The following is a 13,560-nucleotide window of genomic DNA, read 5'->3' on the forward strand; positions in this document are numbered from 1 at the left end:
ACACCTACTGTGTGCCTGTACTGTTGTACTGTTGAACAAATTGAGATTTGCTTTGTCCTCAAAGAGCTTATATTCCACTACTAATCTCCTGTCTTCTCATCCTTCCTGCTTTGTCACTCATCTATTTTCCTTATGATTATTCCTCAGCCCTTCTTTTCTCCCACTGTCATCTTTGCCCTGGATTCATTAGTTTCCCTGCCTAGTTGGGGGCCCCATAGTCATACCCACCCCCAGATCATCTGTCCATCTTTAACCCCAGGTAACCTATCCAGTGTTGAGCATTTAACACATTGTAGATTTACAGGGGAAGGGAATTTGCTGTTGTTCAGTTATCTTAGTCATGTCTGACTCCTTGTGACCCCAAATTCCCTGGGGATTTTTTGGCAAAGATACTGGAGTGGCTTGCCCTTTCCTTCTCCAGCTCATTTTACAGATGAGGAAACTGAGGCAGGCAAGCTTAAGTGACTTGCCCAGGGTCACACAGCTAGTAAATGTCTGAGGCCAGATTTGAACTCCAGAAAAGTATTCCTGATTCCAATCCATTACTCTCCACTGTGCCACTTAAAGATCATCAGCTCCAGTCGTATTTGAAAACTGAGGCCTGTAGAAATTAATTGATTTTGTATAAGTCATACAGACAGAGCTGGAATTCAGGCCCATGGCCTCTCACATCAAAGACAGCATTGTTTCCACCCACCCTGCTGCCTCTTTTGCTATGGGCCACCTAACATCGCCAGAGAGTCATTTAATAGCACCAACTAATTACAGACCTACACCACCTGGTCCAGACCATTTCCACTTTGCTCAAGTCCACTGGCACCTCCCTTTATTGAGAAACTTGAAGCCATCCAGTATAAGCTGCCTCAACTTTCCGTTCTCCAGGATAACTCACTCATTAATTCGTTTAACAAGTTTAAGTGACTTCTTTGTGCATAGGACTGTTCTAGGTGCTGAAGAGGACACAAGATAAGACATAGCCTTGTGGTACTTAAGTAGAGGCTAAGACACCAACAATTCTTCAGTAATTCTGTGACCGCTACCAGTTAGCATTGGACAGCTCCAGTAGGCTTAAAGATTCTTACCCCCTGTAGCCAGCATGGAGGAAGACAGTTCCATAGGTCAAACAGATTTCGAGTTTGAAGAAATCTTAGAGGTCATCTGTTCTAACATCCTCTTTTCGAAGATGAGGAAACTGAGGTCCAGAGAGGTTGATTATCTTATCTAGACATAGCATTGCATGATACCAGTATTAGAGGTCTGTAGAACAAAGTATTATGTAAGGTCTGAGGGGGGCAAGGTTGTTACCATGACCAGGAACATAAGAAAGAGCTTTTCATGGAGGATTTGGACTATGAAAACCAGGGAGGAATTTACCAGATAAAGATGGGGAAGGAGTTCACACAGGGGTATGAGCATGTGTGGTAAATTTGTGGGACAGAGCCTCTAATCCCTCACAACTTTAAATTGTGTGATCAATGAGAGTTGGCCAGTATGAATGTAGTGCTAAAAAGGTAGTCATGTCAGGTAAGCCTTGGAGGGTTAGGAAGAAGAGGGGAGGGGTCCTTGGAGAGTAAAGGTCGTTGAATGCCATACAAGGAATCTGAAGCTGAGGAAAGCAGTGACGCACGTGTGTCAGATGTTATGTACACTCTATATGGCCAGATGTATATATGAGTGAGCTGATTTCAGCAGTGATATGAAGAACAGATTAGAACAAGAAGAGAGGAAAGAGAGAAATGCCTAGAGGGAGGATATCATAACAGTCTGGATGGGTGGAAATGAAGGACCTAGACCAGAGTGATGGCAGTGGGTGGAGAGAGGAGAGAATGGAAGAGGGAGGTGTCATATAGAGGTAGAATTGAAAGACCTTGGTAATGATTGGTTTCAGTTTGTCTGTTGACAGATTTCACCACTCTCCCTGTGCCCTTGATCTCCTCCCCTTCCATCCTTCCTCAGGACCTACCTCCATCATCTATACCCCTCCTTTCAGAGTTTCCCTCTCTAATGATACCCTTTCTTCTACCCTACAAATAGACTCATGTATTCCCTAGCTTAAAAAAACAAAACAAAACAAAACAAAGCCTTCCTTTGAACTTTCTATGCCCTTAAGCTACTGTCTCATCTCTCTCCTCCCTTTTTTTTTAACTAACTTTCTTGAAAGAGTAGCCTGTATTTACTCCCTTTGTCTTCAATCTTTATAGAATATTCTGACTCCTAACCTTCCTACTTCACTGAAATAGCAACCTTGCAGCCTACTAGTATCTTCCTAATTGCCAAACCCAACAAGGTCTCCCCCAACTTCCCCCCACTCCATTCCTGCAAGAGAACAAGAAAAAGAAACTGGGAATCTGCTAGCTGGTCACCTGAGGTTCCAGTCTTTTTCTTTCTCCCCCCTTAGCATTGCCCAGCTAGTCTTACAAAACATTTCTTTTCTTTTCTTTTCTCTTTTTTTTTTAGGCTAGGCAATTGGGGTTAAGTGACTTACCCAGGGTCACACGACTGGTAAGTGTCAAGTGTCTGAGGCTGGATTTGAACTCAGGTCCTCCTGACTCCAGGGCTGGTGCTCTATCCACTGAGTCACCAAACATTTCTTTCTTCATGTCATTACTCTGTTCTGTAACCTGAGATGACAAACTATATCCCCCAAGGTCAAACTATATCCCCCAAGGGCAAAATCCCTGTAGGCTTTTTTGTTTTGTTTTGTTTTGAATACAGTAAAATACATTCTTAGATGGCTGGGGTCCTTAGAATAACAAGCAAGCAGCAGACAGAACATAGCTTGCCTAGTCCTATGCTACATCATTTTCTTTTTTTTTTTTTTTTTGGCTAGGCAATGGGGTTAAGTGACTTGCCCAGGGTCACACAGCTAGTAATGTGCTACACAAAAACTCCTCTGCCTGGACTTTAGGGTCTTTCATCACCCACCCTGGTGGTCCAATGATTTCCTACTGCTTCTCCCTGGAAGCAATCTCACGATAGAGTCCTAGACTCATGAAAGTCTTCATTACATTCCCGCCTCAGATACTAACTTTTGTTGTGACCACTGGGCAGCCTTTCTGAGCCTCATTTTTCTCTTCTGTAAAATGGAGATAACAGCCCTTCCACAGAGGCACTGTGAGGATTACATTAGACAAGATGTGTAAAAGGGCTTGTCAAACTTTAAGGCACTTATATAAACGGGAGTTCCTATGCTTATGCGCTCCTCTAAACAGGTTGTAATTAGTGTTAGCTCAGTGCCTTTACTCAGTGCTGTTTTCACCTAACTAGAATCCTCTGCCTCCCATCTACCTAATTCCTAGTGATCCTTTAAAACCATCATTGATTCATCCATGCAATGAACAGTTATCTTTCAAGTCCTAGCCCAAGTCCTGTTTTCCTTCATGAAAACTTCCCAAATTTTAACAACCCATATCAGTCTCTCTTTATTCCAAACCACATGGTTTAACTTTTATTTATTTATTTTTTTTGAGGCAGTCTGGATTAAGTGAATTGCCCAGGGTCACACAGCTAGTAATTTGAACTTGGGTCCCCAGGGCTGGTGCTCTATTCACTGTGGCACCTAGCTGCCCCATTGTTTAACTTATCTTTTTATTATGTGTGTTAATTCTATCTCCCTAGCTAGAATGTAGAAGATATAAGATTCACGTCTTACACTAATTCATTTACTGAGTCTAATCCTTATTTGATTTTCTCAGTACTTCAAAAAAGCCCTGCTGATACACATTGAATATATTGGTTTCAAAACACACCTTTTTTTCTCCTCCATTAACGAGAAGGCTAGCTGTCATCACTCATGATTCCTTCTTCTATTTCCAGACAGGCACAGATAGGGATAGCCTTTGAGAAACCTTAGATGTGAACAAGCATTCTGCTTACAGTGTATAAATGTTCAGGGTGGGGAATAATTACAGGTTTTTGTGAGGGCTGCGGATCATGACCAAAAACTCTTTTCCTGAATAAAGGGTCAGTGATGTTAGCCAGTATAAAAAAGAGGTCTGGTAGTGATGCTCCAGGTCCCAGTGAAACATTTTCAGTCATTGATGGGTTCTAAAGCAGCGATCAGCTGAAGTTTGTCCTTTTCTTACAGACTCTTGGGTAAGTCAGCACTTAGACGGTAGTTAAAATATGAGTCTTTTCCATTGTTATTCTGGTGTCCCCCCCCTTTTTTTCCCCTTAAAGCATCTGTGATTTTGAGCTCAAGTGTTTTTAGATATGAATTACATTATGTCGAGTTTAACAAATGCTGGTGATTTCTACTTAGTAACCAAATGAAAGAGAATAGACTTTTCTGCATTTCTGTTATTATGACTTGACACTTGCCTTCTGCATAGAGAGGATCTCTTGGGATGAAAAGTTGTTTTTTTTTTTTAACAAGTAATACTATTTCAAGTGTCTTGTAAAATATTCCATGATTTGGTTTTTAAATACCTTAAAAGAAGCCCTTTGATTAAGTACCAATTTGGAGCCAGAAATTAAAGAGTTCTGGAAAACGAATGAAGTAACATGTATTTACTGAATATATTTCCTTTAATGGAAATGTTGGTATTTTCTTTATGCACAAAGGAAAATCTAGTCTTGTTAGCGATGTGGTTATTGTAGAGGTTCTGGCTTATTATGACCTCATTGTTAGCAACCAGTATTATTGACTGGGGATAAAATGCTTGAGATGTTGGTTTCTGCCTTTATTTGAAGGACAGCAAATTGATTGCTAGACTATTCTCACTGAATTGACATCAAACCAGAGAAGGACTATAATTCCAAGATATTTCTATAGGTTATAAGTAACTTTTCCAACAGTTGATGTTATCTTAAGTGACTGGCTTGGTATTTGTTTCCTTATTCTGACGATACTTTAAATTTGAATTGTCAGATGGGTACAGTTTCTGACTATAGTCTTTGCTTTTGTTTTGCAGATGGGATATTAACATCTCTTGGAGAAGAAGATTTGGCTTCTTTTCCTGAAGTTGGGGCATCAACAGTGGATCCTGGATGAAAAGAAAAAAAAATCAGATGGCTAACATCTCCTTGTTGTATTAGAAAACAAAGTCAGCCATAAACAAGTGTATGGTCATCTTAGAAGTGCAGAGATCAAAGAAAAAAAAATAGGACAGAAATTGAGGAGAAATAAAAGTTACCACCACTTCCCTGTTTGGGTGAAGGTCAAGGGCAATGGATGTCATAGAGACAGCAAAGCTTGAAGAACATATGGAAAATCAAACCAATGACCCTGCAAATAGTTACACAAGACCTACTGAACCTACTGATGAAGACAATAAAAATGGCAATGGCAAACCCAAGAGCTTATCCAACGGCTTGCGAAAGGGTGCCAAAAAGTACCCGGACTATATTCAAATTTCTATGCCCGCTGAAGCAAGGAACAAATTTCCCCTAGAATGGTGGAAAACAGGCATTGCTTTTGTCTATGCCCTATTCAACCTAATCCTGACGACCGTCATGATCACAGTTGTACATGAGAGGGTGCCTCCCAAGGAGCTCAGCCCTCCACTACCGGACAAGTTCTTCGATTACATTGATCGAGTGAAATGGGCATTTTCTGTATCAGAAATAAATGGGATGATATTATTTGGGTTATGGATTACCCAGTGGCTGTTTCTGAGATATAAGTAAGTATCCCTCTTATACATCATTTGGGGCATGCTAGTTGATATGCAAACATGAATGTCTTTGAAATTTAAATTATCTTCCAGGAAGAGTCTTGGCCCAGATTATTGAAATAGGGGAAAGGGGCTGGATCTGTGATTTCATTAATCTAGAGAACAGCTTCTAACAATGCACATCATCACCCTCTATGTGCCTTGTAAGTCCAGAGAACTGACCCAGAGAACTGAGAGATTAAGTGACTTGCTTGGAATCCTACAGCCATCATGTGCCCGAGGCAGGACTCGAATGCAGATCTTCCTGACTCAGAGGCCAGCTCTCTTCACTACTTCATGCTGCCTCTCAGTAATTCAGAAGTTTTTCAAATAACCATTTCCATTAAAAGGAAGGACTGTGAGGAGCCAGTAAACCCAAGCCATAGAATTTATGTGAAGAATTATTCAAGAGATAATTAGAAGAAATAGCAGTTAGCTGTTGGAGAATGGTTATCTCCTGTTTTTAGCAACAGAGGGATAAGGAAAAGGTCAGGTCAAGAAGTTCATTATCTTAGCCGTACACATGATTTGAGGCCCAGCCCTCTTTACGGTTTGCCTCTGCCAACCCAGCTAGATCCATTAGTCAAGGACGGATAAGCAGTCCTAACAACCAGAGTCTGATAGTGTGATTTAGGTTCTGAAGGGCAGATGGGCCTAATAGACTTGTCTCAGGATTACCCAAGAATTGAAATTAGGCAAATTTAACATTCTGGGGGGTTGGTTTTTGGAGCCACTCTTTTAACATGTGGTAGAGCAGGGACGCAAATACAGTGGGGAATATATCTGTCTTTCCTTGTAATCCACCCTCCAGCTGACAAAATGAGAGGTTATCAGAAGATCTTTAATTCTTCAGGCAGCAGGGGCTGTCTGTGTCCCTCCTCTCCTTACCAGCACCGAGAGAAGAGAACAACAGTCAGGCAGATATATGACAGTCCCTTCTCACTGGGGTCACTGTGGGGCAGACAGCAAAATAAGCATATTCTTTTCTTGAAGAAGAATTGAGCATCACATCAAAATAAACACAAGGCAGGCCCAGAAAAATTTCCATAACATAACCCAGGGCTTATGAAAAATCATGAAAGTTCTCCTAGAGAGAACACAATTAGGAAATGCAAAGCCAGGGGAAATTAAGGTTAAAGAAAAAGCCCGAGATAATTTCAGAACAACAAAGCTCTTCCACATAAGTCATGCTTGTGGCTTTTAGGTTCTTAGATATAAAGTTCTCTTTATTCTAGAGGACAGTGTCCCAATACCTAACCTTGCTGTTCAGATGCTCCTCCATGCTGATGCTATTTCAACTTATTTCACAAATAAAACTCGTTTTGTAGTGGTCTCTGAACAATTTTTAAGCTTGTCCCATCTTTTTAGTTAATAGAATACATGACTCCTGAAGCTGCTCTTTTTCAGTTGTCTGCTTGTTATGTGTAAGTGGTCTTTTGTGGGGGGATGCTTTCCCATCCCCACCCCCACCCCCTTAGGATGTTGGAATTCTTAGCTTGCTATTTAACATAAGGAAAAATCAAAATTATGCATAGAGCAAGAAAGGACTGCCCATCTATCTAGTCTCATTCAATTCTATCTACCCCTCTATCTAGTTCTTTTTTTTTTCCTTTTTTTAAGGCAATTGGGGTTAAGTGACTTGCCCAGGGTCACACAGCTAGTAAGTGTCAAGTGTTTGGTCTGAGGCCAGATTTGAACTCAGGTCCTCCTGACTTCAGGGCCCATGCTCTATCCACTACGCCACCTAGCTGCCACCTAGCTGCCCCTCTATCTAGTTCTTAACCTGGGGTCTGTGGATTGATTTTTTTTTCAGGGGATAGGGGGTGGTTCTATAAACTTAGATGAAAGGAAAAAAAAATAACATCTTGGATTTTTCACTAACCACTCACTGAAATTTAGTATTTCCTTAAATTATTTAGAACTATTATTTCTAAGATTGGGTCCACCCATAGGTTCACCGGACTATCAGAAAGGGGAAGGGAGGGAGAATGGTTTATGTCACAAAAAGGGGTTAAGAACTCCTGATATGGGGGCAGCTAGGTGGTGCAGTGGATAGAGCACCGGCCCTGAAGTCAGGAGGACCTGAGTTCAAATGTGGCCTCAGACACGTAACACTGACTAGCTGTATGACCCTGGGCAAATCACTTAACCCCATTTCCTAGCCAAAAAAAAAAGAACTCCTGATATGGTCCAGTCGTCTGGAGAGGCAGCGGAAGATCTCTGAGTTAGAAGACTTGGATTTAGACCTCACCTCCAAGTCCTACCTGCGTGACCTTGACCAAGTGACTTCACTTTGCTGGGACTCAGTTTGCTCATCTATAAATGGACTAGATGGTCTCTGAGATGCCATCTAGCTCTCCATAGATGAGCCCTCGCGTAACGATATTACAGATGAGGAGATCAGTCTGGTTCATCTGCACTTGGTTACTCCGGTCAGTAGCAGTAATGCCTGTATTCCCTGCCCAGGGCTTGCTTGATCGTATGCTGTCTCCTTCTCAGGCCACAGGTTTTCCTATCTATAGTTATAGGAAAATTTATTCGTTTGTTTGTACTCATGTATTGTGACAGCTTGGTGGCACAGTGAACGTAGCGTCAGGCCTGGAGTCAGGAAGACCTGAGTTCAAATCGGGTCTCAGACACTCACTAGCTGGGTGACCATGGGCAAAACTCACTTAACCCTGTTTGCCTCAGTTTCCTCATTTGTAAAATGAGCTAGAGAAGGAAATAGCAAATCACTCCACTATCTTTGCCAAGAAAACCCCCAATGGGGTCATGAAGAGTCGGACGTGACTGAAAACAACTAAACAAGAACAAAAACTCTTGTGTTAACAACAACAACAATGTAAAAATGTAGTGTATTCTGTGTAATTGGAAGAGGGAAGAAGACTTACTTGCCGGAGCTTCCCAGGCTGTTGACCCCACACCCTGAAGCACTCTGTCACTAGAGTCTTTAAATGAATTTGCAAGGCTAATAGAATAGCTGTAATTTTAGTGAAAACTTACATTTATAATTGGGAGATAAAATCAGAGAACTATTTCTGTTAGCCTTTCCTCCAATGCCATACATTTAAATGACCAGTCTACTGTTTTAATCATTCACCACAGTCAATCACTTGAAAGAGAATCAGCCTATGCCTTAGATGAGAGGTTCTTGTTGTGGACCCCTTTGACAGTCTGGTAAAACCTATAGACCCCTTCAGAGAATAATGGTTTGTTGCCTGCATTCGCAAATGAAGGAAAAGCCAAATTTCAATTAGAGATTAGTGAAATAAAAATGTAACTCCACCCTTCCCCCCAAATAAGAGCTCACGGACCCCTGAAATCCATCCGCAGACCCCTGTCATCCTCGACCGAGAGTTCTTCACCATTTTTGTGTCCTGGATCCTTTTGTCTGCAGCCTATGAACTCTCCTCAGAATCATGTGTCTAAATGCATAAAATAGGATAGGATTACAAAAGAAACCAATCAGGCTGAAAAACAAGACAATTATTAAAATATATATTTAAAAAAAAACACACTATAGACCTCAGGTTAAGAGCCCCTATTTTAAGGGAAAAAAGTAGTGTGGGAAGAAACAAGGAGGGGTTGTCCCAGTACTTCCTGGTAGAAAAACCTTTACAACCATTTGCAAAGTTCTCAGCAGACACTCAGATTGCTGTCCCGGTATGAATAATATAATGTAGAACTTATGAGGAGAGCCATAAGTGCCTTCCTCCTCTATTTGATGTTGCAGTTGGCAAATTCCCCTTCCCCACGTGAATTTCTGTATCCTCTTGAGCAGCCAGATGCAGAATGTGGGACATGCAAATTCTCATGTCACAAAAAATTTCTTCTTAATTACTTCACTCGTTAGGAAAACATAGAACACAGTTTGACAGATGACATTTCCAGCCAAAGCAATAGATGAATTTTGGAGTGGGATTTGTTCAGGGAAGAAAATGGATTGCCTTTCTCTCCCCCTACCACCTTCGTTTATTAAGTAACCACTGGGACAAATTCAGCACTATTAAATGTTGATACTGGAAAAGCAAGCCTAGAAAAGCAAACCTTTGAAGTAAATACTTCATTATAAACAAGTAGTTTCTTTGACCACAGTAGGTGGTAGGGACACCACCCTGTTTGTGTCCCTAGTAACTTTGTTGGAATGTCCCTACTTATTTTCTCAAAATAACTATTGAATTTGGACAGTATATTCAACATGTCACATAAAATACGTTGCATCATTTCCTATGTCACAGGGAATTGGTATTTGTTTTTATGTATGTAATGAATTGGTCAATAAACATTTATAAAACACCTACTATATGCCAGGCACTGGCCTGAGTCCTCAGGATACAGAGTCAACAGTCTATGTCTTCAAGTAGAATACAGTCTAATGATAATGAAGGGTCCTCACAGCTAAGTTAGCTCTTAAAAATAATTAAATCTGTCATAATGTGAATCTACAAGCATTTAAACTCCTACTATATGCCAAGCACTGTTACAGGCTTGCCATTTTGCTTGCTTTACCAGAATTTCTTTGCCCTTGACTAGTAACAGTCTTGACAATGTCAACCTCTGATAGAAAAGATCTAAAAATTGTAAGTTTTGGAGGTAGGAATTGTGTATCCTTGTACACATTCCCTGTGCACCCAGAATAATATCTTGCATGTACAAATCGAATGAATGACTGAATGCCTGAGCTGGAAAAGGGTGTAATATTTTATTGTCCAATTTTTATGCTGAGGAAACTTTATTTTCCTAATCCATCAAATGAAAGGATTGAACCTGATCAGGAGTTCTTAACCTTTTGTGTGTTATAGCCTTCTATGGCATTCTGCTGAAACCTATGAACCCCTACTCAGAATGAAGTTTTTAAATATATAAAATAAAATACACAGGATTATAAAGAAAATCAATTATATTGAAATACACTTTTCAAAATATTAAAAAAAAAACAAAACAAGTTCACTGATCTTACGTTAAGAATCATTAGCCTAAATGGACAGTTTCTTCTTTCTCTATGATTTTAGGATTCTTTAACATTCCCTTAAAAGGTGAATATCAAAATGTTCAAGAAAAAGCAGTTTTCAATGTGGCTATTTATGATATAGGTACATATGATGTCCTTTAGCCCAGAGACTCACTAATGGAAGTCTTGGCCAGTATATTTAATGGAAGTGAAAAATAATTTTTTTGTGCCCCTTCCCCATTATCCTTATCTATATAATTTGACTTAAATTAAATGTCATATTTCCCTATATGGCCAATAATGAGATTTGGGAGAGGGGTGGAGGTGTCACATTCATATCCCACTTGGTTCGTAGGGAGAACCGTGAGCCCTGAAGCTATAAAATCACCTGCCCATATCCCAGGAACAGGAATTTCAGGGGAGTGCAAAGAGCTGAGTTCCATAGTTTCTTTGGTTACTCAGGACTGCCTCTTTTATTTAAAGTTGGGACAGCAGTTCATAATGAGGCTGCTACTTTCCCCATAGGAAAACTAGATGGAGAGCTGTTGACAATCAAAGTAAAAGCTTGGGTTAAAAATGTGAAAAAGAAGGCTAACTATTTGTATGCGGATGGTGAAGTGAGGACAAAGCTCTCTAATTTAGATATGAGACAGAAGAGGTCTGGGGTAGGATATGTTTCTTGATTAGGAAGTGAAATTTGAAAAACTTCAGAAAGCACAGAAATCCTAAGTAAAACACCAGGAACAAAATAATTAGTCTCCCTCACTTCGGGTTGATAGGCTCGACTAGCCAGGAACATTTCAAATGTCTTCAAAACTGAATTCATTTAAAATGTAACATTTAGAGGAAAAGAATGTTTAATGCACATGAAAGGCATGGCAATGATTTCTTTGTGTGTGTGTGTGTGTGTGTGTGTGTGTGTGTGTGCGTGCGCGCACGCAAGTGTGCCCCCCTCCCATTATCCTTGCCTATAATCTGATTTAAATTAGATCTCATATTTTCCTACATGGCCAATTATTTAATATCAACTTGGTTCTTTAGTCAATTCCTTTGTATCTTTCTCTTGGTTATACCTTTGCTATGTTCCCAAGAGAAGACTTGATTGCTGAAAGTGATCTGACTAAGAGCTTCCTTATCTACTGTGACTCAGGTAAGAGATCAGCTTGATATATGTGATGTATCTGGAAAGAATTCTGGAATCCTAAGACCTGGGTTTAAATCCCACCTGTTGGGATTCTCTTGTAAACACGACTTTTTTTTTCTTTTAAAATTTGGTCCATTCACCAAAGTCCTGAGTTCAATTATCCCTCATCCTGTTAAGTGTTGTTTGAACTGCTGTTATGAATGAAAAAACCAACTGCTGGTGGTTAATTAGCTTTCTCCCCACTCTCTCCTCCTCATTCTTAGGTCAATAGTGGGACGGAGATTCTTTTTTATAATGGGCACTTTATACCTGTATCGATGTATTACCATGTATGTTACTACCCTACCTGTGCCTGGAATGCACTTCCAATGTGCACCAAAAGTAAGTAACCCCAAACTACCTCAAGTTTACCATAACCCTTGGTCAGTTTTTCTCAGTAGTTCTTAGTTGTATTAAATGTGTGCAGCCTAAACGTGTACTTTTTAGTTTATTTTTACATTGCTGGGAATGCTCTTCCAAAAGGTGTATTTTTATTCATAGAGTTGTACCTCTTCTGATGCTAACTGTAAATAGTCCTCTACCTATTTGTTTTCCTTCTCCCTATTTTTACCTCCCTAATTTTGTGGGGCGATGGATATGAACGATGTTTTAGGTGTGACTGCAAATATTTATAGTCAGGCAGGTCTTCAGAGAACTCTGAATTGTCTGAGAACTCTTAGTTTGTAAAGCAGAAACCGAACCCATCTGGTTTTTTGGACAAGTGGGTTAAGCCTCACATCAAATTTTGCTTAACCTGAAGCAGATATTTGAGGTGGAGATTGCTATAAAAAAGCCACCAGTCTTTCAGACCAAATATAGGTGTGGTTTAGAGAGGCTATAATCTTTCAGAACCATGAAAGCCCAAAGCATCTATAATTAAAACAATGTACATATTGAATTTAAACCTTGGCTGGGACTAATTTAAGGAATGGAAAGGACATCAGAGTTTAAAAAAAGAGAGAGAGAAACAAAGTCAAATGGGTGCTCTGTGTATGTTTTCTAATTGGAGAGCACCAAATGAGGGTGTGTTCTAGTAAATGAGGAGGTTTGGGAGACCAGTTGGATATTTATAGGTTGAAAGAACAAAAGCGTACACATCCCTCAGCATTTAAGTCCCTGCACAATCTGGTTCCTTTTCAGCCATATTTCATATTGCCTCCCTTTACTTCCTCTACTCCAGTCAAGCTAGACTTTCAATTGTTTTTCCCCAAACTTACTTTCTAGCTGTTGCCCCCATGCATTGGCACAAGTTGTCTCTAATGTCTGCAGTGGACTCCATCCTCACCTCTGTCTCTCAAAATCCTTATTTTTTTTCCAAGCTCAACTTAGGTACCACTTTTTCCATAAAGCCTTCCCTGGTACTCTATGCTTGCTAGTTGGGTACTATCTCTTTCTTGAATTGCCTGTATGTGATATTCTCTTTCCTTCCTTCACCACCCTTGACAGCTAAATGTAACATCCTTAAGGTCTCTTTCTTTGTATTCCCAGAGCTTTCTTTGTACCACTAGGGGTTTAATAAAATATTCCTTGATTTTATATGATTGCACATATATAATCTTTATCAAATTGCTTATCATCTTGGGGAGGTTAAGGAGGGAGGGGGAAACTTTGGAACTCAAAATTTTTTTAAAATGAATGCTAAAAATTGTCTTTATGTGTGAGTAATTGGGGAAAAAATACTATTAAAAATAAAATTTTAAAAATATTCCTTGAATTGAAAGATGCCTAAAATTAAAGGTTGCATCAGCTGGCAAGAGCTACTATTCTTTGTT

At 40.0% G+C, this 13,560-nt stretch overlaps 1 protein-coding gene across 3 annotated transcripts in view; it reads left to right on the top strand.

The window, feature by feature from the left end:
* Window positions 1-13,560, top strand: part of SGMS2 (sphingomyelin synthase 2) — a 108,113-nt gene that overhangs the window by 73,797 nt on the left and 20,756 nt on the right. For 2 of the 3 annotated variants that reach the window (XM_027837465.1, XM_027837466.1), the window contains exons 3-4: window positions 4,914-5,624; window positions 12,013-12,130. In XM_027837465.1, coding sequence (XP_027693266.1) covers window positions 5,170-5,624; window positions 12,013-12,130 — 573 coding nt within the window. In that variant the 5' untranslated portion in view covers window positions 4,914-5,169. Of the gene's footprint in view, window positions 1-2,484; window positions 2,503-4,913; window positions 5,625-12,012; window positions 12,131-13,560 lie in introns of those variants that run through there. The other variant, XM_027837467.1, reaches the window with a different exon arrangement.

This window comes from Vombatus ursinus, unplaced genomic scaffold (genome assembly GCF_900497805.2).
Source record: "Vombatus ursinus unplaced genomic scaffold, bare-nosed wombat genome assembly UNPS02014821.1, whole genome shotgun sequence".
Taxonomy (NCBI): Eukaryota; Metazoa; Chordata; class Mammalia; order Diprotodontia; family Vombatidae; genus Vombatus; species Vombatus ursinus.